Here is a 27,227-nt window from a genome sequence, read left to right on the forward strand (position 1 = left end):
GTGAATTAAAAGAGATTTTATGGATATTTTGTGGTTTTTAACTTAACTTTGCATTTATATATATATATTAGCATTATGTTAAATTCTGTGTTGCAATGCATGTTGATAAAAGTATGAATATTTAGAAAACTGCAAAAGATATTGAAAGGTTTAACCCATAATGTTAACTAACCATCAAAATGAGACCTTTCCTAAATAAATTAAATCATTTCTTTTGTACAATACGCTCCAAGTTAGGGTTGTGGAAGACTTCGGAAAGCTGTAATTACACTTTGATTAATAACCTTAATGTATTATTCACTAAGTTTTTAATGTTTTGTTAAATTAACAACTTTGTTTAAATGTGGGTTGACGTGGTTAGGCATCTCTTTTACAATTTTCCAACTGTATTTTTCTGCTAAGGCTAAATCTGAAATTGCGTCGCAATTTATAGCTTACCCGTATTCTGAATACCAGAAGTAAACAATATGTTTGGAAATGAATTTTAAAACAAAGAATATTTAAAAAAATATTGTATTTAATTTCTATATAAATAGCACATAGACAGCAGAGAACAAGGTAAACATTGCAGCTTTATGTTCCTTAAAAGCAAGAATGAGCAATAAGAGCACATATCATCAATGTCTTTATCTAACAGTTTACAATAGATTACTGTTTTGAATATAGGAACACTTGTCACTTTCTGTCTTGAAATATTATATTGGAATATTTAATTAGAAATAATCACATGCATTTTCAAGCATGCAAAATGTATTTATTTGAGAAGGTTGGTAATAGCTGTTTATACATTTCATTTAAGATAGTTATGTGGCTTTAGATAATCTGGTCAGGCAAGCAACAATCAGCAGGACAAAAACAGCTACTAGCCAATTAAACAAACAGTAATTGACAAATGTCAATACTTCTCATCTAAATTCATATCAAGTGAACAGACCAGAAGTGTCACTACATTTGAAATATATTGTTTATTATGTTTTCCTACTATCATCAAGGAACAAATCATCGCCGAATACAATTCTATTTGTTTTCTTTAAATTAGCAATGCTAGGTTTGCTAACTCCAACTGGACATTGCTGATGATTTACTTGTCTGTAAAAGGTATCCAGAACATTTTGGAGTTGCGCTGCTCCACACCCCTTCTATAAAGGTGATCCGTAAGTGAATATCCTGCTTTAGCTAGCTTGCGAATTAAAAAGGACGACTTTACAAAACAGTTTTGAATGGTTAACAGCAAAAGTTAAAGCAAATACTCAAAAGTTTTGAACAAGCTTTAATGCCAGTTAAAGGTCTGTTTGACCATGCTGAAAAATCGTTCATTGTGTTCTCTGAAGTAAGTGTGTAGCTCCTTCAGTACAGTACTATTCACAACTGGATGGGGACGGCCCTTAGATTCATGTAAACATCTTTCTTTGCCATCACTTCGAAGACAATAGAAACCCTTGGTTTGATTGAAGTAGAAATTTGAGGTCATTATCCTAGCAGGAATGTTAAGAAAAGTTTCCACTTTCTGTAATTCTTCCAGAGGGTTTCTAATAAGAGTACCACCATCAACTATATGTATTTGGTTCAGTGGAAAGTATCTTAGCCAGTTACTCATATGAATGTCATACAGGCTTCTCTGAATGGCTTTGTACTTAGTATTTAATACTCCATTTTTGATGACCATTTCTTCAATAGGTTGGACAGGTTTGTGGTTTTCCAGTCGATTGTAGTATACCTGGGTGTAGTCTGATATCACTCTCTCCGTAGGGTCTCTCAGAATTAACAGTAACTTGGTAGAACTGTTCATATCATGGATCCTTTCTGGAGCCTTTATAGAAGTGAAATAGCCAGGAGTTTTCTCAATAGTGGTCTGGTGTGGATAAGAGAAGGGCATCAGCTTCCTATACCATTCTAAGCCTTTAACGTAATTCTCATCCCAGTCAAAGAAGTGGACTTCAGTGGCAGCGACCACAATATCAGGGTGAATGTCCAACATCTCTAACAAAGCCCTTGTCCCTCCCTTTCGCACACCAATAATGATGCTCTGCGGAATCATTTGGCTGGTAATTGAAGACTGTGACTGTGGTGAGTTATGTTCTGTTTCATTGCTTTCTGATCCACTGCGGTATCTCAATGACTGAAGCAGTGTTCCTTCGCTCTGCTGAGAACTGCTTGAATGCACCCTATCTGTTTGGGCTACCAAAAGGAGAGCCCCCACCAGTAAGCAGGCCATGTGTAGAAAATGTGCTTTGTTAGCAGTAGGGTCAGGAGTGCAGTGATATCACTTAAATGCCAGTCAACACTTTCAGATGAAATGATGGAAGCAGCAACACAAGATGAAGTGCAATTTGGAAAGTTGCCTTGATCTGCATCTGCCAAGGGAAAAAAAAATCAACACGATGAGAGACATTGAAACAAAATGTAAAACACTGTAAAGACAAAATGGTTTTCTTCTGAATCTTATAACTTGCCATTACTTATACATCATTTGAGCATTGCATATTGGATATTTTGCATGTTTTAACTGTAGTTAACGTTGAAATAGTCCAGAGGTGTTTAATTTTACAAACATATGAACAACGAATAAGGGTAGGCCACTCAACAAACATTCAATAAGATCATGGGTCATCTGATTTTAACCTGAACTCTGGATTCCCGCATGTCCCAATAGTCAATATCATCTTGATAATCAAAAATCTATTTACCTCTGCCTTAAAAAGTACTTAAAGATTTTGTCTACACTACAACTGGCTTTATCATTGGAAAATGCAGCAAGTCGTGCATAAGAGTTGCAGGGTATTCCAATGGAAGTGGACACCCTCGCCAGTCTGACTGAGCTTGTGGATCACCACTGGTGTGAAGGCAATTGCATAGCCACACTCAGGACATATTCTGAACAGAGGAACTCTAGGTCATCCCACAGCTAAATGCCAAAACAAAACCAAGCCTTGGCCAAGCAGTTATAATTTTCTTCAGGATCCGAGCTAGCAAGTTATTGTAGTTGCTGTTGTGATGTCAACTCAAGACAGTAAAAGAGTCCTGCTAGACCTAAATGGAGTAAGATAGTTCACAGGTCAGTATCCTGGAGGCTGCACACCCTGGAACACTCACCTACAACTAGTTTGGAACTGTTGAACTTTTGACCAATATCTCCATCAGAACCAATCAAAATAAACATCTAGTTAGATGGTTCTAGTGGAGGACGAGACCAACGTGGCTGTTTCAGTGATTGCAGAACCAGTCTTTAACAAAATTCACTCTGGACTCCAACCCTTAAGTTTGTGCAAGACCGTGGCCAGGCAGAGAATGCATACCAGGGAACCTTTACAGATTAAGGGTACAGTTTCAGTTCCACTCTCTTATGAGAAGTTGCTGGTTCAGTTACCACTGAGTTTAGTAAAAGGTTCGGGTCCAAGCCTAATGGAGTGAAATTGGTCGAGAGAGATTCACATAGATTGGCTCAACATTTTTTTATATTAGAAAATAGCTACCTGAGTGAAGTCCTAATTAAATACCCTGATGTCTTTCAGGAAGGAGAAATTGAGGGCTGCAGATGCTGGAGATCAGAGTCAGAAAGTTGCCAGTGGAAAAGCACAGCAGGTCAGGCAGCATCATAGGAGTAGGAGAGTAAATGTCACTTATGCCCAAAGCATCAACTCTCCTGCTCCTCGGATACTGCCTGACCTGCTGTATCCACAATTCTGCAAGGCCTACCCACTGCCATTTGCCTAATGGGCAAATGTAGATGCAGAAATCAGAGACTGGAAAACAAAGGAATCATCAACCCAGTCCAATTTGCAGAATGGGCAGCACCAGTCATACTGAAGTCTGACGGGTTGGTTTGCCTTTGTGGAGATTTTAAACAAACAACTAAAGCACTTTTCGCAGCTGGATAAACACCCTAGCCTTCACTTAGAGGATTTATACACACTATTGTCGGGGGTGGGGCGGGGGGTGCCTGGGGCAAAGCTGGACATGAGCCATGCATACCTGTGATTATGGTTAGATGAGGATTCACAGAAGTATGCCAAAATTAATACCCATAAGGATTTGTACCAATATATAAGACTGCCATTTGTGGTATTGCCAGCCTATGCAAATATTCAGCAGATGATGGAGAACATTTTACAAGGTCTACCCCAGGACATCATTGATCCAGATGATGTGCTAATAACAGGGAAGACCAATAAGGAGCACTTAGAGGACTTGGACATAGTCCTTTGAAGTTTTTCCCAGGCAGGCATACATCTAAGAAGGGAAAATGTGAGTTCCAGGAACCACAAGTGACCTACTTGGGCTACTCAGAGAACAAGAATGGATTACACCTGTTGGAAGGCGGAAGTGGATACTGCAGATGCTGGAGAATAGAATCAAGATTAGAGTGGTGCTGGAAAAGCACAACAGTTCAGGCAGCATCCAATGAGCAGGAAAATCAACATTTCGGGCAAAAGCACTTCATCAGAAAAGCATTCCTCATGAATACTTGGATGCTGCCTGACCTGCTGTGCTTTTCCATCACCACTTTAATCTCTACACCTGTTGGAAGATAGGGTGAGGGCGATGAAAGGTGCCCTGTCTCCCACGTTTACATCGGGGCTTAGGTCTTTCCTTGGGCTGGTGAATTATTACAGAAAATTCATAACTAACTTGGTCTCCATCCTGGCACATTTACATCAACTCTTAAAAAAGGGTCAGCCTTGGAAATGGTCGCATAGCCAAGGCATAGCATTCAGGGAAGTGAAGAAACAGCTATCATCCTTTAAGATCCTGGCACACTATGATACCAAGTGAGATTTGGGATTGACACGTGATGCTTCCCTGTATGGCATTGGGTTGGTGTTACCTCAAAGGTGGCCCAATGGAGAGGAAGACCCAATAGCATATGATTCCAGGACTTTGTTTAATGCAGACCGTAAATATGTCCAGATAAAGAAAGAAGGTTTGGTGTTTATATTTGGAGTCAGGAAGTTCCACCAATACCTTTATGGTTGTTTATTTGTACTAATAATGGACCACAAATCCTATTAGGTCTACTTAAGGAGGAGAAGGCAGTGCCGCCTATAGCTTCAGGCCGAAGTCAGTGGTGGGTTCTAATACCAACTTCATATAATGAACACTGTCCAAGTAACAAATGTGGATGCATTGAGCTGTCTCCTACTGGCAGATACACTACCACTGGAAGAGTCCGTAATGGCTTCTACTCTGGACACATTTCCAGTTACAGCCGACAATATCAGACTTTGGACGGGAAAGGATCTGGTCCTGGCAAAACTGAAACAGCTGGTGGGGATGGGAGAAACCAAAGGGCCATCACAACCAGAATGGAAACCCTTTTGGACCAGAGAGACCACGTCACCATAGAGGCTGGCATTTTATTGTGAGGAGCAAGAGTGATTGTTCTGAACAAAGGTTGCTGACAGATACTGGCTGAATTCCACCAGGGGGTCATCCAGGGGCTTCCAAAATTAAGATATTGATGAGAAGTTATGTCTGGATGCAGATATAGCTGCATTGGTGGGGCATTGCCCTAAGTGCCAACAAGGATAAAAATTACTGCCAGCAGCTCCCCCAGGTAAAACCCTGGACTTGGTTACACATCGACTATGCAGGTCCTTTCACAGGTTCAATGTTCTTAGTCAATGCAGATGCCCACACAAAGTGTTTGGAGTGAAAAGATTTAATTCAGCAAACACAGGAACAACAATAGACAAACTGCACGCATCTTTTGCAATACACAGACTTCCGGAAATGTTGGTCACAGATAATGGCCATCGTTCAACAGCAGAGAAGTTTAGTAGATTAGATTCCCTACAGTGTGGAAACAGGCCCTTCGGCCCAACCAGTCCACACCGACCCTCCGAAGAGTATCCTCCCAGACCCATTTCAACCTAACCAATGCACCTAACACTACGGGAAATTTAGCATGGCCAATTCACCTGGCCTGCACATCTTTGGACTATAGGAGGAAACCGGAGCATCCCCACACAGACACGGGGACATTGTGCAAACTCCACACAGACAGTTACCCGAGGCCGGATTTGAACCTGGGACCCTGCTGCTGTGAGGCTGCAGTGCTAACCACTGAGCCACCGTGCCGTCCCAAATTTCTGAGATGGAATGGGTTTTGACATGTATGGACAGCTCCCTACCATCCATCGTCCAATGGCCTCATAAAACTATAGGGATAGCTCCGGCAGAGTTGCTAATAGGGAGAACTCTCCGCACCAGGTTAAATCTGATCTTCCCATAACTGGAGGTGGGAGGGTGAAATGCATCAGGAACGCCAATACTGGATGTCAGACTCTGCCAAGTGAGAGAGACAGTTCACTGCAGGGGACAAAGAGTGATTTAGGAACCACGGAAATGACCCTATACCGTGTATTCAAAAAGAACACAGTTCATCGATTTCTCAGCAACAAATCCAAACAAGCAGACAAAACATGTCGAAAAACCCTAGCTACACTCCCCTACATCAAAGACATTTCGGAAATGACTGCTAGACTACTCAGACCCCTTGACATCATGGTAGCCCACAAACCCACCAACACACTAAAACAGCATCTAATGAACTTGAAAGACCCTATACAGACTAATGTCATTTACAAAATACCATGCCAGAACTGTAACAAACACTACATTGGACAAGCAAGCAGAAAACTAGCCACCAGGATACATGAACCAGCCACAAAACGATATGATCCTCTCTCACTGTTATGCTTCCATACAGATAAGGAAGGACACCACTTCAACTGGGACAACACATCCATCCTAGGACAAGCCGAACAGAGACATGCATGAGAATTCCTAGAGGCATGGCATTCCAACTGGAACTCTATCAACAAACACATCGCGTTAGACCCCATCTACCATCCTCTGAGAAAAAGAACAGAAAATGACATCACCAGCAGAAATGACATCACCATAGGAAATGATATCACCAACCCAAAAAAACCGAAAAATATAAATAGAAAGCAGGAATCATCAGCAGAGCTTTGCCCGGAGGCCCATTGAAGATGTTACCTAGTAGGGTGACGAAACATCTGGAAATGAACATTCTAGCTCAGTGAGCAAACCTACATCCAGAAATGGCCCTGTGTGGGTAAGAGACTTCATCAATGCATGGTCAGGACCAGTGATGTTTAAAGTTCGGGTACAAGCAACGGTCCTGAACAAGCACATGGACCATCTGAAAGCTGGAAACTCATAAACATGTGGGAGCAAAATGTGCCCGGCTCCTCGGAAAAATTCAAAAGGCTGTTGAAGCCTTCATGTTCTCCCTCTCCATCAAGCATTGACAAGAATTTGAGATAAACTCAGCAGATCTTGCTGCATCGATACCTTTGCCACCGAAAGAAGAGAGTGAATTTCTCCCGAGACAGTGCTACACACTGCTCACATCCGTCACAGAGTCAGTGACAACTGACCCATGACTAAAATGCTCCAGGAGATGCTTCGAGAAAAATGACTGGCCTTTGTTCTCAGACTCCGAGGGGAGGGATGTAGTGATAGTACTGAGGTCAGCCAGGTGAATCTTATAGAATATGAGTTCCCTGATTGGGGCTGTTAATCTGGTCCAGTCAGGGAGCCCTGGCTGACAAATAAAAAAGGGGGTGTCAGATACTCTGACACTCTGAGAGCTGGCTCTGAGGGAACTGCATCAGTGTCAAGGACTTTCCACATGTAAATAAATAGCCTCTGTGGAATTATTTCACTTCCAAAGCATTAACATATTTCTGTACATATAGCTTCAGCACTGTACATAATACTCTAAATGCAGAGTAATCATTGCCCTGTATAACTGAAGCATAACCTCTCTACCCTTGCATTCAACTCCCCCCACGATAAACCATAATATTCTATTCACTTTCCCAATTACTTGCTGTACCTGCACACTAACCTTCTGTGACTTATGCACTCGAATACCCAGATTTATCTGCATCTCAGAGCAGTGCAACCTCTCACCAGTTAGATAACACATTTTCTTAGCCACACCAGACTACTATTAAAAAATCAGTTCACATCATCTGTTAAATTTGGCTTCTTATTTTAATACAACTCTCTCAAATGAAATTGTGATTCTTTGAGATTTAAAATCTTTTCTACTGCAAATTTATTTTGATGGTTAATTAAGGGACCATTCAGAAACCACCAACTTTGCAATCAGAATGATGCTGTAAATTATTCTTAGCCTAAAGAGGGACTTACATATAAATTCAAATACTAATTATCCTAAATATTCAAATACTATTGGCTATCCGACATTTATAGTGCATGCATTTACTCAATAAATAGGATATAATGGAGAACTATTGAACACTTCAAGATGCGTAAATTTTACATTGATTCAGAGTTTCTGAAATCAGTCATTGAATGGTGCATGTTGCATGAGAAGATAGCATTTCATTAATGTCTGGATGAAGACTGTTAAGAGAACAAAAGGGTTTAATAAAACTTTAGTCCCTGAGAAAAACACAGGTCAATTTGTAAGGATGCAAATTGATGTCTTTCATTAATTCTGAAATCCAAATGAATTTGAGCAAGACTCTTGTCTTTGCATAGTCTCAGCTTAATGTCGAGAATTCACTCAACATTTCCTTCGTTAAATTTCTCTTTCGTTATGAAAGCCTTCACATTTTGTAAACAGAGACAGACTAGATTAAATCTATTTTTCATTTAAGTGTCAATTGTGTAGAGTTTTTGGGAAGATTTTCTGCTGTGAAATTTAACAATTTTTCTTGTCATATCTTACCAAATTCGCCTCATTAACTACTCACCTCTCACTATGGGGCTCCTCTCATCTGATTGCAGCCCCATCTTACCATGCACTGTTACAGGAACCATGTGCTACTCAGTGGGTACCTGCTGAAAGACCAGTTTTCCCAGTACCAATGCCTTCTTTAAAAGTCTGTGGGGCACTCAGATGAGCACTGACATTCTGCGGTTGGTCTATTTCATGATAGGCATTCGGGCAGATGTTGGAGGAAGGGAAGTGGGCATCTGAAATTCCAGGTGGAGGGGGTGGTACAGAAGAGGTTGGATTCCTCTTCCTAGTGGACCACTCGACGAAGTCATGCACCAAGGTCACCAGCTTGGTCTTGTACAAGGTCACCAGCTAGACAGTGCAATCTCCATGATGCAAAGGAATGGCCAGCAGCACCACAAGGTCAATGACTATACTAGGCTCCCATTAAGGCTCATGCTTAGGGCAGGTGGTGCTGCTCACCACCTATACGTCAAGAATCTTGTGCCTCTCGGGAGACTTGGACAGCATCGAGAGATCCACGTCCCGCCAACTAACTAAGTCCCAATCTTCATTCTATTGTAACTGTCACAGTGACACCACTGCCCATTCACCACCTCTTCTAACCATTGGCCAAAGTACCTTCTCTCCTTGTGTCTTGCAGGTACCAATGGGATGTCCATGGCCTCACTGGGGAAACACCACCTCCAAGGGTGAGAGTATCGAGGAATCACAGGAAGCATCAGCAAGGTTGTTTCCTGTACTTACACCAGACACCTCATTGGGAATGTTTGAAAGTGTAGGAGCAGAATCCAACACCTTCAGAGTCACTGGGGACACACAGATGTCTGCACTCCATCGCCACAGCTATTGATCTCCAGGTGCCCCTTTCTCACAAAGGGAGAGGGCTAGTACAAGAATGCACTCAGCCAGAGGGGAAAGTACACCAAGCCCCCTCAGAATTCTCTCCTCAGGGCACTCCAGAGGTGGCCTCCACCTTCACCCTTCTGTACCTCTCCACAACCTTTGAAAGATCATACCAAGGAGGATGCATAGGGCCATCCTGACAGAAGCACTCTTGTGGTCACCAAGTCAAGCCTCCAGAGGCCCCACTGCTCAGTAAACTGTCTCTACCTAAGCTGCAGAATCAGGGTCAATGCTCAGACATAGTGAGAGGGAAAGAAAGAAACAAGTCCTCTTGAGGGCATTAATATAGCATGGTTACAGTGCAATGAATATAAAATCACACTTGCTATAAATCTGATTGGCTTTGCAGCAGATCTACATTCAAGTCTTTGTGAACCACAAATATAACTATGTCATTCATCACATCACCATTCCCAGCATGATGCCTAACATCATGACCACACAGGAACCACCGTGGATCGATGTCTGTGTTGAGAGCATGTGGGAGCAAGATGAACACAGCACATGTAAGGCAGTGGGTTCTGTATCCACTGTATTCTGGATACTATTGCTCCTCCAGGTTAAACATCCCTATACTTCCCCTGGCATCTGTGTCCACAAGTGAATGAAATGGCCAATGATGTCTGAGGCAGGGAGGTAGGGAGCTAATGCTTTAGGATCCGCAGGGATTACACAGCCCACAGGTCTCTGTCCTGGATGGGGCATGTGTGTGTAAATGTCTTGCTTTCTAAAGGGTCTTGCAGTCCTCTCCCTCACAGTTGGAAAACATATCCCACCCATTCCAGGTGCAGTCATAGCCATTTTCTTCCCCATTGTGTATTTTCAATTCCTAGCATTTCCAGAAAGCAATAGAATGTTCTGAAACAGTTCGATTGCAGTTTCAGTCTCTATGCATCAATAGGTATTAGACATCTACATTCCCTTCTTGAAAAACCTGCCTGTCAAACCCACAGGTTTCACAGCAGCCCAGATCCCCACCTAACTTGTCTACATGAGCTTGTGCCTGCCCATTCTGGGCTTTGGCAAATCAGGTGATCATGCCAGTTGTGATCATACACTGTCCACTTTGAAATTAGTGTATCCTTTTCCACGGTTGACCTCCTCTCGTTACATTACTCCATCTCCCTCTATGCTTTTCCATATTCCCACCCCCCCTTTACAAATGCAGTTGCTTATCTTCACAATTATCATCTCTCCTCTGTGAGCCTGTGACTCTCCAATCCCCACAAATGGGTTCCTGCATCTCCTTCCTGTAGCAGTAGAACCCTTTTTCACACCGGCCCATTCCCAAACCCCTTTTCCCCTGAGTTTCTTTAGATGGACTCAACAGACAGCCCTGGATGAGAAGTGTGCAGATCCCTGACTGATGGCTGTACATCTTCCCAACTGTGTTAATCCTGCCCTCTGGAATGGCTGCTGTGGACCCATAGGACTGACCATGACCCACTCCTTGCACTGTAAAGACACAGACTCTAAGAACAAAAACTGACTGTGGCCAAACCCAGACAGGTATGAAAAGCTGCCCTTGACTTACTGCACTGGGAATGATGGATATCTTCATTGATCACATTGAGGACCTCTTGCCTAGGAATTTGAGAGCTCACAACCTGTTGGCTGCACAAGCAGTGTAGGCTGTTACACATGGTGCAGGTGTGACGTTCACCTCACACTGCCATCCAGCAACATGTACAGTTGAGGTCTGCTGACCAAAAAGGCAAGCTGCCTGTTTGAGTGGGACTGCACTAATTGACAAAGCAAGGCAAGGCAAGTCAGGTATTATGGAAGAATGCAGGTAGGTGCCAAGTGAGCAGCGTGGAGATACAACCCAATCTCATCTGTGAGCTGGGTGCCTACCCCTGTTTGTTTAAAGCAGCACTTCAATGCTGGTTGCTGGGGCATATGCAATGCAAATCTGGTCTCCCTAAGCATCCTGAAAGCAGTTTGGAAATGTACCATGGGGATAGTGAGGGCAAATTTCGAATGCCAATCTCCATTGACAAGGGGTGCATGCAGCTGGTGATAATTTTAGAGGCTTTGTCATGGTGATCAAGAATGGAAACTTCTCACAGCCAGCAGCAGCTGATAGCTCCAGGGACCTGCTCTGACCTCCATGTTGAGACTTCAGTGTCTAATCTGGTCGTTTTTTTTTGATAAGATCAAAAGCTGCAAATTAATGAGGAGAGACATGAAGTTAATAAGGTGTTTCACAGGCATTAATCCTTAATTGGCAACTCACCATTGCTTAGCGAGAAACTCTCTTCATCGTTGCAAAATAGATGCGACAAGATGTTTCTGATACTGAGATAGGTGTCATTGGAATTCTCCTCCAATTCTATCATATCTCACCACATGCCATGTTGGTTAGGTCCCTACTAGATTCCTACATATTTCCAAAGTTTTCTATCTAACACTCACCAGGGTACAGGTAGCTCATTTGGCTGGTTTACACTGTGATATGATGCCGACAGCACAGGCTCAATTACCTCAGTTGAGGTAATTATGAAGGTCCACCCTTGAGGTGACCATCTGGTTAAATCACCACCAGTTTTCTCTCTCTAATGAGTCAGCAACCTTCTCTTGCCTTGAATGTTGAGATTTTAAATAATGCAACTCCGACATCAAGTGAAATATAAAATTAAGGCAACGAAGCTAAACTTTTACTAAACATTTGTTGGGCTTTGGCTGGAGATTTGTATTCCATTCTAGGGAAACACATTAAAGCCTTGGAGAAGATGCAGAAGATACTTACTCTCATGGTACCAAGTATGAGGGTATTTAATTATTGAGTTGGAGCTTTCTCCTTAGATCAGTGGGTGCCATTTTCTGGTACAATCAATTGGACACTTGCTTCCAAATAACCATACTGTAAGCTCACTCCTTGCTAATATCAAGGAGTGGGTGGCACGGTGGCACAGTGGTTAGCACTGCTGCCTCACAGCGCCAGAGACCTGGGTTCAATTCCTGCCTCAGGCGACTGACTGTGTGGAGTTTGCACATTCTCCCCGTGTCTGTGTGGGTTTCCTCTGGGTGCTCCGGTTTCCTCCCACAGTCCAAAGATGTGCAGGTCAGGTGAATTGGCCATGCTAAATTGCCCGTAGTGTTCGGTAAGGGGTAGATGTAGGGGTATGGGTGGGTTGCGCTTCGGCGGGGCGGTGTGGACTTGTTGGGCCGAAGTGCCTGTTTCCACACTCTAAGTAATCTAATCTAATCTGAAGGTCAAGAAAGAATGTGATAGAGGTGAAATTGATAGGACTAAAAAAAACAGAAACAGCTTCTAATGGCACTAAGTTGGAAACAGAGAACACAGATTTGTATGAATGGTATAAGAACCAGAACTGACACATGAAAACTTCAAAGATTTAAAAGTAATTTTCAAAAGAGAATTGATGAGGAAACATTTACAAGATCGTGGGGAGGGGGAACACTTGCATAGCTCTACTAACAAACCAGTACAGACATGATAGACTGAATGGCTTCCTTCTTATGTTCCTGTGGGTCTAATTTTAAATCTGGAAGTGAACGTTTTGAGTGGGTTAACATTGGGGCCAATGATTCTATTTCAAAAAGGACTTCAAAGGAATCAGAGACTTATGACTGTAGTCCCCCCAACAGAATGAATGAAGCTCCCTGAGGTCCTGTGCAACTTGAAGGGAATTAAACATTTGTGAGATGGTCTGTGACCCTTTTTCTCAACTATGTCTGAGAAATGGGTATTCCTGGGGTTTAACCAACTGGAAAATGCCACTAATTAGAGTTTAGAAGATTAAGGGGAGATCTAATAGAGACATACAAAATAATACATGGCTTTGAAAAGGTGGATGTTAGAAAATTGTTTCCGTTAGGCGAGGAGACTAGGACCCGTGGACACAGCCTTAGAATTAGAGGGGGTCATTTTAGAACAGAAATGCGGAGACATTTCTTCAGCCAGAGAGTGGTGGGCCTGTGGAATTCATTGCCACGGAGTGCAGTGGAAGCCGGGACGCTAAATGTCTTCAAGGCCGAGATTGATAGGTTCTTGTTGTCTAGAGGAATTAAGGGCTACGGGGAGAATGCTGGTAAGTGGAGCTGAAATGCGCATCAGCCATGATTGAATGGCGGAGTGGACTCGATGGGCCGAATGGCCTTACTTCCACTCCTATGTCTTATGGTCTTAAATTGATGTGCAGCGAAATCAAAAACCCCTCTTGCTGACTCGCCATTTTCTGGTACAATCAATTGGACACTTGCTTCCAAATAACCATACTGTAAGTTCACTCCTTGCTAATATCAATTTTAGACACCTCTCTGAATAAAATATATTTATTATATCCTGTCAAATATTCACATCACTGCAGTAGAAGCCCCTCCAGAGGGATCACTTTGCATCCTGCTTTATCAAACTAGGAGCATATTCTGCGCTTTCGACCCTGAAGTATCTTGTGTTTGTATTCAGTTGATGTTTGGTCTGAAATAGGGTCATGCATCATCTTGGAAACCCTTTAGGGTATGTGATTTGTATTTGATCAGAATGTAGCTGCCAGATTCTGAAATGTGCTCTCCACCTAATTGTTTAGTAATTGAGCAGAACCACACATTGCTTTTTATGAAGTTGGACCTTTTAACATATACCACTAAGTAACAGTGTTGGTGTGAGCACATAAGGGTGGTCCATCCTTCAAAACTGAAGAACCTGAAAATATAAATTGTGTTTAAAAAAAAGCCAATGCCGTTAGCTCTAAAGATATCAGGTCATGGCTGTCCAGTGATGTGAGAATCATACTTCTCCAATCAATGGCACACCATCAAGGTAAAAGTGTTTCTAATTTCTTAGCCAGCGGCACACAGTCCCAAACTTCTGGACCTGCAGCCAAGCTTGAAGTCAAACCTTTTGCTGTTTGCAATGGAGCTGCTCTGCATAACCCCCTCATAATTCATGTTGCTGAAATGGTATCAGGGGAAAGAAATGTGTTGTACTTCATGTTGAAAGGAAAATTGATGTTTGCAAAAAAAAAACATTCAGTGTACTCAGTGGCATAGCCTTCACCTACCTTTATACTCACACTGTGCAAAAAATATGCTTTTGGATTTGAATGCTCCCTATGCACCTCCTAAACATTATTCAGACTATTCTTAATAAAACTTACCATTACACTTAATCTTATTTTTACTGTGCACATTTAATTCACCATCTGGAGCATCATTTTAATCTATTCTCCTTAGTGTTCTTTTAACTCTTGTCACAGGAAGCCATTTCCAATCATCTCTGCACACATATGTTTCCATTTCAGAGTGATGTCCATGTGATCCCTATCATCTGGCCAGTCAGAAAAAGGCTGGAACAGGTCACATCAGTCAATGGTTGAAATAGGGATTTACATTCCATACAATTTAATGATAAGGGTAAAAGTCCTCAGGAACAGAGGAGCCTCACAAAGTTTGCACATCATGATTGGCCACGCTTATAGAAAATACATTATGCCTAATTTTCATTGTCCTATTTCTCTTCATTAAAATATTTCAACATCTATTCACATAATATATCAGATTTACAGTGAAGGAACAGGCTATTTGGTCCAAATGCCTTAAATCAGTTGTCATGACGATTGGGTATGTTCCGAGCGTTGTCAGCAAAGTGCTGATCAACGTACTTTAGTTAGTCTCTTGTTAATTTGCAGGATTCAAGTTAAAGCAGATCAATAATCAAGCTTATACTTTAAATAAATTAAAGATTAACTTATAACATGTTATTCCTGAAGGTTACTTAGAGATAACTCATAGATACTCATGGATGCAGAACTGGCTCAAAGGTAGAAGACAGAGGGTGGTGGTGGAGGGTTGTTTTTCAGACTGGAGGCCTGTGACCAGTGGAGTGCCACAAGGATTGGTGCTGGGTCCACTACTTTTCGTCATTTATATAAATGATTTGGATGTGAGCATAAGAGGTACAGTTAGTAAGTTTGCAGATGGCACCAAAATTGGAGGCGTAGTGGACAGCGAAGAAGGTTACCTCAGATTAAACAGGATCTTGATCAGATAGGCCAATGGGCTGAGGAGTGGCACATGGAGTTTAATTTAGATAAATGTGAGGTCCTGCATTTTGGAAAGCAAATCGTAACAGGACTTATACACTTATTGGTAAGGTCTTGGGGAATGTCGCTGAACAAAGAGACCTTGGAGTGCGGGTTCATAGTTCCTTGAAAGTGGAGTTGCAGGTAGATAGGATAGTGAAGGCATTTGGTATGCTTTCCTTTATTGAGTACAGGAGTTGGGAGGTCATGTTGTGGCTGTACAGGACATTGGTTAGGCTAATTTGGATTATTGCATATAATTCTGGTCTCCTTCCTATCGGAAAGCTGTTGTGAAACTTGAAAGGGTTCAGAAAAGATTTACAACGATGTTGCCAAGGTTAGAGGGTTTGAGTTATAGGGAGAGGTTGAATAGGTTGGGGCTGTTTTCCCTGGAGCGTGAGAGACTGAGCGGTGACCTTATAGAGGTTTACAAAATCATGAGAGACATGGATCGGGTAAATAGACAAAGTCTTTTTCCTGGGGTGGGGAGTCCAGAACTAGAGGGTATGGGTTTAGGGTGAAAGGGGAAAGATATAAAAGAGATCTACAGGGCAACTTTTTCATGCAGTAGGTGGTAAGAGTACAGAATGAGCTGCCAGGAGAATTGGTGGAGGCTAGTGCAATTGCAACATTTAAAAGGCATTTGGATGGATATATGCATAGGGAGGGTTTGGGGAGATATGTGCTGGGTGCTAGCAGGTGTGACTAGATTGGGTTGGGATATATGTTTGGCATGGACGAGTTGGACCGAAGGATCTGTTTCTGTGCTGTACATCTGTATAACTCTAAGTAACATTATTAATAAGAAGTTACAGATATCAAGATTAAAACAAATACAGGGGAAACTTGGTTATCTGAATGAGAGGGGCGGGCACTATTTTGTTCAGATAACCAATTATTCGGTTAATCAGTTAAATACCTTTCCTCTGAGGCTTTTAAAGTCTGCTCCCCGTTTGGGAGACTGCAGCAGTTTACAACGTGTGACACCCTGCCCCCCCACCCGGTCCAATACCGCCCCCTGCCCCCCAACCCCGTACAACACAGCCCCCCACTCCCAACCTCATCCAACACTGCCCCCCACCCCCAACCTTGTCCAACACCGCCCCCCACCTCCAATCCCATCCAACACCAACCCCCACCCCGCAACCCCATCCAAAACCGCCCCGCCTCCAACCCCGTCCAACACCGCCCCCCCTTGCCCCAACCCCCGTCCAACACCTCCCCCATCGCCCCAACCCCATCCAACACCGCTCCCCGCCTCCAACCCCGTCCAACACCGCCCCCCCTTGCCCCAACCTCATCCAACATTGCCCCCCGCCTCCAACCCCGTCCAACACCACCCCACCAGCCTCCAACCCTGTCCAACACCACCCCCCTCGCCCCAACCTCATCCAACATCGTCCCCGCCTCCAACCCCGTCCAACACCGCTCCTCACCTCCAACCCCGTCCAACACCGCCCCTCACCCCCAACCCCGTCCAACACCGCCCCCTGCCCCCCAGCCCCATCCAACACTGACCCCCGCCCCCGCCCCAACCCCGTCCAACACCAACCCCCGCCCGCTAGCCCTGTCCAACACCGCCCCCTCCCCAACCCAGTCCAACACCACCCCCTGCCCCCCAACCTCGTCCAACATCATCCCCTCCCCCAACCCCATCCAACACCGCACCCTCCCCCCCAACTACGTCCAACACCGCCCCCTCCCGCCAACCTCGTCCAACACCGCCCCCTACCCCCAAACTCGTCCAACACCGCCCACTCCCCCAAGCCCGTCCAACACCGCACCCCGCCTCCAAACCTCGTCCAACACCGCCCCCTGCCCCCAACCCCGTCCATCACCACCCCTCCCAGCCCAACCCTGTTCAACACCACCACCCCGCCCCCAACCTTGTCCAACACCACCCCCCTCGCCCCAACCCCATCCAACACCGTCCCCTCGCTCCAACCTCATCCAACATTGCCCCCTGCCTCCAACCCCATCCAACACCACCCCCCTCACCCCAACCTCGTCCAACATCACCCCCGCCTCCAACTCCGTCCAATACCGCTCCCCACCTCCAACCCCATCCAACACCGCCCCTCACCCCCAACCCCGTCCAACACCGCCCCCTGCCCCCAACCCCATCCAATACCACTCCCCGCCCCCGTCCCAACCTCATCCAACACCGACCCCCGCCGCCCCAGCCCCGTTCAACACCGTCCCCTCCCCAACCCAGTCCAACACCGCCCCCCACCCCCAAACCTCATCCAACACCGCCCCCCAACCTCGTCCAACAGCACCCCCTGCCCCCAACCTCGTCCAACACCGCCCCCTACCCCCAACTACGTCCAACACCGCCCCCTCCCCCCAACCTCGTCCAACACCGCTCCCTCCCCCCAACCCCGTCCAACACCACCTACTCCCCCAAGCCCATCCAACACCGCACCCTGCCTCCAAACCTCGACCAACACTGCCCCCTGCCCCCAACTCCGTCCATCACTGCCCCCCGGCCCAACCCTGTTCAACACGACCCCCTCGCCCCCAACCTTGTCCAACACCAATCCCCGCCCCAACCCGGTCCAACATCGCCCCCCCCACCCACCAACTTCATTCAACTCCGCCCCCTGCCACCCAACCTCGTCCAACACTCCCCCCGCCCCCAACCTCATTAACACTGCCTCCCGCCCCAACCCTGTCCAACACCACCTCCCGCCCCCAACCTGTCCAACTCCGTCCCCACCCCAACCCTGTCCAACACCGCCCTCCACCCTCCAACCTCGTCCAACACCGCCCTCCGCCCCCCAACCCCGTCCTACACCACCCCCTGCCCCAACCCGTCCAACACCACCTCCCGCCCCAACCCCATCGAATACCGCCTCCCACCCCAACACCCAACCCTGTCCAACACCACACACCCCCCAACCGCCCAACACGGCCCTCTCCCCACCCTCTCCACCCATACCCGTCCAGTACTGACCCTCGCCTCCCTCCCAACCCCTGCCCACGCCCCCGTCCTCCTCCAGCACTGCCCCAATCCCGCCCCCTCTCTGGGGCAGCCGGATTGGATGCCAACAAGACTACTGTTGCAGTTGTCTTTGTGGGGTAAGTCTCCAAATAGCGCTTTCTCACACAAACACACACAACTTTTTACTGTAACTTTTTGACAGGCTCCACCTTTGCCCTGTACAGGACAATGTTGGAGAGATTCCCCGGGGAAGAGGGGTTTAGGGTACATCCCTGTGTAGAACTCCAGGGAAAGTGTTGGGAGACAGAGAGAGTGGGAGGTCAGTCATTCGGAGACAGTGCCTGTTAATCACTGTAAACAAAAAATGCAATCGCTGTTGGAAATGCGTCTTTGATGTACTGTTTCTATCAGCACCTCGAGATCCCCTTCGGATAATCCGATTTTCGGATTATTGGTACTCAGATAATCGAGGTTCCTGTGTACTGCTAAGATAATTTAATACTTATAACAAGAAAGTCCCAATAAATCTCTGAGGTATTCCACGAGGGTGCAGTACTTGAAGTCTTTGTAAAGGACTGAAATTGAAGTCCGATTTCGTTCCTGCGATGTCTCTGTTGTTGAATAGTTGATTTTATTTTGTACAGGGAGGTCTCATAGGACAGTAGAATTTGTAAGATCAAGAAGACTAGTTCTGCAGGCATGTCACATCTAACTTTTTTTATTCCATTGTGGGACACTGACATCGCTGGCTGGCCAGCATTTATTGCTTGTTCCTCATAGAAATTGATACCATCGGCAGGCCTCCTAGGCCATTTCAGAGGGCAGTTGAGAGTCAACTACATTGCTATGGATCTGGAGTCACATGTAGGCCAGATGAGGTGCGGATGGCAGTTTTCCTTCCCTGAAGAACATTAGTGAGCCAGATGTGTTTTTCCGACCACTGACAAAGACCTCATAGTCACCAGGAGATTCTTAATTCCAGATATTTTCTCAGTAACGTCTCAGTTACTTTACAGAAAACCATTAGCTGTTTTGAGATGTCTCTCTGTCTCCTTCTCTTTCTCATTTCCTATCTGCCTGGAGAAGTGTTTCTTCCAGAAGGTTCAAGTTGGAACCTCTCTTTTGAATCATTCTTAGCTGGCAAGCTCAGATGGCTGCTGCGACCAGTGATAAAAGTAAGTTGTTCTACTGACATCGCAGAAACATATCTTCCCATTACCAAGCCTGTCATTTGGTTGTAGTCGATACCCAATTTAAATTCTTACAATGAGTTGTCAAAGACTCCATTATCTTCTGGGAAAGAGTTGAGACCAATCTGAGTGTCTCTCTTTGATCAACTTAGAAGATGGAGTTATATAGTCAGGTGACTTAAAGCAAACATGATTTTAGTTTCTTGTGTCCATGTATAATTAACCTTTTTACAATGCTAGAAATAATTCCGCAGAGTTCAGTATCACCAAGCCGCCCTTTATTTACAGTAAAGAGTTATTGACATCGATCCAGCGCCCTCAGAACCAGCTCTCAGAATGAACAGGAGTTTGACACTTCTGTTCCTTTTTTTTCTTTTGCAGTGGTGGGGGCAGGCCTGCTGGGGAGGGTCCCCAAGGCAAGTCCCAGGCAGCCCCAAAATGGAGTCCCAGGTAGCAGCAGTGGAGGTGGGCCTCAGGCAACAACAGCAGTGGTGGAGGTCCTGGGGAGGGGCCCCAAGGCAAGTCCCAGGCAGCAGCAGTGAGGCAGGCCCCAAGCAGCAACATGGAGAGTCCTTGCATGTGCACACACACAGAGTCACAGTCACACACTGATCCAATCTCCAAAAGGAAGGAAACACCCGAGTGGCCAGTCACAACTCCAGGGTGTTGGTGGACACCGCGTGCTCCTTCTCCAAGGACATCCAGGCCCTAACATAGACACGCCCTTTTTTCTTTTTCTCTTTCTTTTTGCTTTTTTAACATTTTTTTAAATCAAACACTCCTGTTTTTTTTTCTTTTTTCTTTTTTTCTTCTTTTTTTCACACTACCGCCTAAGTGCGGTAGTGCTTATTTTTTTCCCCAGCACCCATGGTGTGTGTGTGTGCAGGTGTAAAACACAGTGAAGGACACAAAGTGCACGAATCTTTATTCAATTTCCACCACCAGGAAGATATGAAAAACACCCGAGTGGCCAGTGACAAGCACTGCCCTTCACATCAAAGGGCAATGCTGTGTGATCAAAACAGTGAAGGTGAGGGTAGGAACTAAATCAAAATAGAGTTGGAGGAAGAAATAATGCACTCCACTCCCTGCGGCGCCCACCTCTCCCTGAACGACTCCAGGGTGTTGGTGGACACCGCGTGCTCCTTCTCCAAGGACACCCGGGCTCTAACGTAACCCCGGAAGAGGGGCAGGCAGTCGGCCCTAACGACCCCCTCCACGGCCCGCTGCCTGGACCTGTTGATGGCCAGTTTGGCCAGGCCCAGGAGCAGACCCACGAGGAGGTCCTCGGACCTGCCCTCCCTCCTCCGTACCGGGTGCCCGAAGATCAGGAGCGTGGGACTGAAGTGCAGCCAGAAACAGAGGAGAAGGTTTTTAAGAAAATCAAAAAGGGAGTGCAAACGGCCACACCCAATATAGACATGGTCCACGGACTCCACAGCGCCACAGAACAAGCAGTTGGGCTGGGAGTCCGTGAACCACCGCAATCTGCGGTTGCAGGGGACTGCTGCGTGCAGCACCCTCCACCCCAGATCCCCGAGAGAAAGGGGGAGGACTCCCGCGTAGAGAGCCCTCCACTGGGGATCTCCACCGCCCGGTGGCAAATGGGCACGCCAAGGCGTGTCCGGACGGTGGATGAGGGAGAAGAGGTGGACGGTGTGCAGCAGCAGTCGATACAGGGCCTTCCTTTTTATGTCCCTGAAAGCGACAAAATTAAAATTCCGGAGGCGGCTCAGGTTGTGGGGCACAGGCTCCCGCGGGAAGTACGGGACCTTGGGGCCAATGTGAAATTCCGTCCGGGCCGGGGTAAGCGCGGACGGGATCCCACCGCACACCTGAGCATCGTCCAACTGGTGCACCACGTTGGGTCCGAGCACCACCGTTTTAAGGTGTCGGATGGCGGTGGCCATGTACCGGACGTCTACCGCTGCCCTGCTAGCTATATCCTGCGGCAGCATCCAGCCCAGGCCCCCGGCACCCAGCACGTCCCCGACCCTGGTCGCCCTCGCCGCCACGGCCCTCCCCTCCGACAGCCACTCGAACCCGCAAACTCGACTCTGATGGGATTCGAACGCACAACCTTTCGATAGAAGCCTGAACAGTGAGGTAGAAGGCCAACGCGCTTTCCATTGTGCCACAGAGGCACGCCACACTTCTATTCTTTTTTTATCAAAGGGCAATTAAATCTCCTGGTTATTTTTTTTCTCTTCTTTTTTTCCTTTTTTTTTCTTATTTTTTCTTTTTTTCTTAACCCCCACACTACCGCCTAACTGCGGTAGTGCTTATTTTTTTCCCCAGCACCCATGGTGTGTGTGTGCAGGTGTGAGACACAGTGAAAGACACAAAGTGCACGAGTCTTTATTCAATTGCAACCACCAGGAACACACTTCTGTTCTTAACTGTTGAGCCGGGGCTCCCTGATTGGTACTGTTAATCTGGCTCAATTAAGGAACTCATATTCTATGAGGTCCACCTAGCTGACCTTGTTACAATCACTACAGTAATCTCTGGTTCACAGCTAACAAGGTAGTACAGCTGGGTCATTCTAATGATGGTAAAAGGAGAACATGAGAGTACAAGAAGGAAGAGCCAAGATTTGTTGTTACATTTGAGAACGCACGATTTTGCATTACATAATGTTAAAATATTTCCATTTCTTTGTGAGCTTCATAAATACTGGTGCCACTTCCATGTCTTGACCATACTTGATAAATACTGGATAGTGATAATTTGTTATGAGGATGATAATGGCAAGCTACGGATTGTGGCATGCAATATGGAGCTAACAAAGCAAGGGGTTACTGGCTTTGTGGAAAAGCAGAATTTTGGGCAAATGGGGTATATGCATATTATTGTTAGTTCAGTGCGCTAATGGAATCTCAGTGTATCTCACAACAGTGCTCATCCCAATGAGCAAATTGAGCCACTGATAGTGCACTGCCTGCATTCGCTTCCAGCTCCTCCTTCTACCCAGCAATGTTTGAATACATATTGTGCTTTGTGCCCTATTCCACTTACAAGTCCAAACCTTACAGATGTTAGGAAACATTTTGAAGATCTTTCCTGATGTGAAAGGAGATCATAGTTCTGACTCGGCACCTGAATCCCATATTTAGTGCGCCAATGTCTTGTTCAGTAACATATCTAAATCATAATGGCATTCACTGGATCACTCCTGGATCTTATCCCTCAGGTTTCCAAGAGCTGTCTGTAGCCATGTTAAATGGATATCCCTTCTTCCTAAACAGCCAGTTAATAACATTGCTTTGAAATGAGGAGCAATCAAAGAGTGTGGACACATTGTTGAATAAATCAAATTGGCAGATGCTCAGGAGTCATGTGTGCACTTACACTTAAGGTATTTTTACCATTGCCTATCAGCTACATATTGATATTGCTGTTGTTGATCACTCTTGGCTGATCAATGGGCTCTGTAATTGCTTTATATGTACTACCAGTGGTGCCCTGTGCCAGTGGGAAACCAAGAGAGCCACAAATCCCTGTACACACTTCTTCTGACCAGTATCATTGAAGGCAAGTTTCATATTATTTCTAGTCCTGACAATGACATCTTCAGACACCTATCTTATGCAACTGTTTGTTGCTGACTGTGAGATCCTACAATTAACTCTGGCAGAGATTTGGAGATGCCAAAGGCAAAACAGTCATGGTTGAGGCAGCGGTCACCAGGTTCAAATGAGAGCAGGTTTTATTCCAGCAGGATGCAAACGCCTCCCACCAAAATAAAGAGAAAGTGAGGACTGCAGCTGCTGGAGAATCAGAGTCGAGAAGTATGGTGCTGGAAAAGCACTGCAGGTCAGGCAGCATCCGAGGAGCAGAACAGTCGATGTTTCGGGCATAAGCCCTTCATGAGGAATGTGGACAGGAAAGGGTGCTGGGAGATAAATAGAAGAGTGGGGAGGGGGCTGGGAGCAAGGTAGCTGGGAAGACGATAGGTGGATGCAGGTGCGAGGCAATTGTGATAGATCAGAGAGGAGGGTGGAGCAGATAGATGGGAAGGAAGACGGGGCAGTTCAAGAGGGCAGAGCCAAGTTGGAGTGTTGGATCTGGGATGAGGTGGGGGGGGAGGAGAGATTTGGAAACTAGTGAGGTTAATGTTGATGCCATGTGGTTGGAGGGTCCTGAGGTGGAAGATGAGGCATTCTTCCTCCAGTTGGCATGTGGCTTTGACTTGGTGGTGGAGGAGGCCCAGGACTTGAATGTCCTTGACAAAATGGGAGGGGGAGTTGGAGTGGTTGGCAATGGGGGCGTTGTTTGGTGAACGTGTCCCAGAGATGTTCCCTGAGCTACTCGTGAGTTGACGTTCTGTCTCCCTGATATAGGGAAGACCACATTGAGAGCAATGGGCGCAGTAGATGAAATGGGTGGATGAGCAGGAAAATCTCTGCTGGATGTGAAAAGATCCTTTGGGATCATTGGCGAAGGTGAGGGGGCAGGTATGGGCGCAGGTTTTATAACTCGTGCGATGAAAAGGGAAGGTGCCGGGAGTGGACAGTGATCTGGTGGGGGTGTGGCATGGACCTAACGAGGGGATCTTAGAGGAAATGGTTTCTGCAGAATGCAGATAGGGGTGGGGAGGAAAATATATTTCTGGTGGTGAGGTCTGATTGTAGGTGGTGGAACTGACGGACATTGATGCGTTGTAATGGTGGGGTGGAAGGTAAAGACAGCAGGGTTCTATCCTTATTGCGGTTGGAGGGGTGGGGTTCGAGGGCTGAGGTAGGGGGAGCGGAGGGATGTACGCACCAAACAACTCCACCGCCCAGTGGCTGACCACTTCAACACCCTCTCCCACTCCCCCAAGAACACACAAGTCCTGGGCCTCCTCCACCACTAAATCAAGGCCATCCACCATAATCAGTCTCAGTGCCCCAAAACCACATGGCATCGACATCAACTTCACCAGTTTTCAAATCTCTCCTCCCCCCATCTCATCCCATGCCCAACCCTCCAACTCAGCACTGCCCTCTTGACCTGATCTACCTGTCCATCGTGATTCTCATCTATCCGTTTCACCCTCCCTACCTCCATCTACCTAACACCATCCCACCTACCTTCCCCCCAGCCCCCTGCCCCCTCCACATTCCTGATGAAGGGCTCATACCTGAAACGTTAACTCTCCTGCTCCTCGGATACTGCCTGGCCTGCTCTGCTTTTCCAGCGCCATATCTATCAACTCTACCACCAAAATAATCTAACACTGTGAGCCTCCTGAGACATTAGTCTGATATATCAAGAAGGTTAACCTCTTCCTGCAAACCTGTGTACTGGGTGTAGGGTCCTCAGTGATTCTGCTGATCTGTTGGCTCCTGTACAACTGCAGGTCTGTGAGCAGCTGGCTGTTGCTGGTCCTGTCACTCTAGCTGCTGCTAATGCTTTTTCTGGGCATCATATTGGTCCCTAACTGAGGGCCACCACAGCATAATAAGCACCCACACTGTTGTGATAGCTGTTGATCAGCTCCCTGAACCTTGTAAATGTTGGTGACGGCATGAAAGTGTGTGAAGTCACTTCTCAGAAGGGACCAAACCCTTTCTCTCAAGCAAGTAAGAAAGCAACTGCAAATAGGTCATACTTACTATTGGCTTCAGACTCCTCAAATGTTTTTCTTTAATTGGAAAATTCCAGGAAGTCTGGGAAAATTATGGAGCCAAAGCTAAACTGCAATTGAGCAACATTACAAAACTGATAATGTACCTGTTCTGATGCACTCGTGTAATCTCAGGATTTCACTTGAAAGCCATACACAAACCCATATGTACATCCATGTTAAAGAAGTTTAGGATGGTACAAGATAACTATGGATAATTGGGAATTAATATTTGATTAATAATCAAGCTGGAGAGTGTCCTATGCACATAACCAAATTCAAACTTATTGCACAAATGTAGACATTTTTCTTGCAGAACAAAATAGGTTAATTTGCAAATAAATAGGTAAAGCTAAAATATACTGTCCATAACTGAAAAATGAGGAAAGCTATAACATACAACAATATGAAGGAAAAGAGTTCCCTTCCAGTTGGAATCATGATTAGATTACTTACAGTGTGGAAACAGGCCTTTTGGCCCAACAAGTCCACACTGACCCACCGAAGCACAACACACCCATACCCCTACACCTAACACTACAGGTAATTCACCTGACCTGCATATCTTTGGACTGTGGGAGGAAACCAGAGTAAACCCATGCAGACACGGGGAGAATGTGCAAAGTCCACACTGACAGTTGCCCGAGGCTGGATTGAACCCAGGACCCTGGTATTGTGAAGTAGCAATGCTAACCACTGAGCCACCATGCCACAGGCTTTTGTTATTGTTTGATGAAGTTGTTACAATTAAACTGTTTTGCACATTTGATCCAATGGGCATTATTACAATGTAAAAGAATTGATTAAAATCCTCTTAATGGATTTGGTTACCAAAAACTATTGCATGTACATGCAGAATATTTGGACAAAAATAAGAAATGCAGACCTCTGAAAATGTATGACTTTATTATAGCTTACTCATGCAGCTCTGCCTCTTGACATTTAGAACGAGAAACTGTCTGTACTGTAGTTGATAAATAGCTCCAGATATTTACAATATATTTGCAGAAATCGCATTACATTTCAAAGCAGTGTTGTTGACTGTCGACTCAGAAATAGGGGACATCCACCTAAAATGCGGATGATGACACCTCTTGGAAATCTGAGGAATCAGGTCCAGGAGAGAAACTGTGAATGCCATGTGAGCACCAGATGTGTCACTGAACAAGCCATTTGCACACTGATGGTGGCTTTCAGCTGAAAGGACAGCTAAGGCCCTCTTCGATCCATATCATGCAGGATCTTCAGCATGACTCTGTATCAGTTGCATGGATTGGACACAAAACACAGTGTTCTCTAATGATGCTGGGAAGAAGAGAAAGGAGGATAAGTTAGAAGGTAGTTCAGGCAGTGCACCATTTGTGACTCGTTTTACTCACTGGGAAGATCTCATTATTGAAAGATTTACTTTGGATTCCACCTGGTGCAGCTATTAAACAATAATAGGCTGGATAAACTAACCAATTAAGTCCTGTATTTAAATCTGTCAGCCTACATTTATTTCAACAATAGTGATATTTGACACAGAAAGAAGCTTCTTTGAGCTCATGTGTCTGTCTTCTCGAAAAATGTAGCCCCTGCTTTTAGAATCAGAAATACAGAATGAAGTAATAATTGCATAACTATTAAATGTAAACACGTTTCCCATTTGGATTGCAGGCAAATGAACCACATGCAAAAGTTAATATCGCAAAGCAATTCCTGGTGCTGAACTATTGAACAATGCTAACCCTGTCTTATTGATTGCTGATATGCAATAATTAAATGAATAACTTTGGTAAGAAAT

At 45.4% G+C, this 27,227-nt stretch overlaps 1 protein-coding gene across 2 annotated transcripts in view; it reads right to left on the bottom strand.

Annotated features, from left to right (window-relative positions):
- Positions 1-542: 542 nt before the first annotated feature.
- The window catches only part of LOC140463550 (heparan sulfate glucosamine 3-O-sulfotransferase 1-like), a 142,834-nt gene continuing 116,149 nt past the window's right edge, over positions 543-27,227 (bottom strand). For both annotated transcript variants that reach the window (XM_072557692.1, XM_072557693.1), the window contains exon 2: positions 543-2,354. In XM_072557692.1, the coding sequence (XP_072413793.1) occupies positions 1,271-2,215 (945 nt within the window). In that variant the 5' untranslated portion in view covers positions 2,216-2,354 and the 3' untranslated portion in view covers positions 543-1,270. The remainder of the gene's footprint in view (positions 2,355-27,227) is intronic.

The sequence above is a fragment of the Chiloscyllium punctatum genome, chromosome 38 (assembly GCF_047496795.1).
Source record: "Chiloscyllium punctatum isolate Juve2018m chromosome 38, sChiPun1.3, whole genome shotgun sequence".
NCBI lineage: Eukaryota > Metazoa > Chordata > Chondrichthyes > Orectolobiformes > Hemiscylliidae > Chiloscyllium > Chiloscyllium punctatum.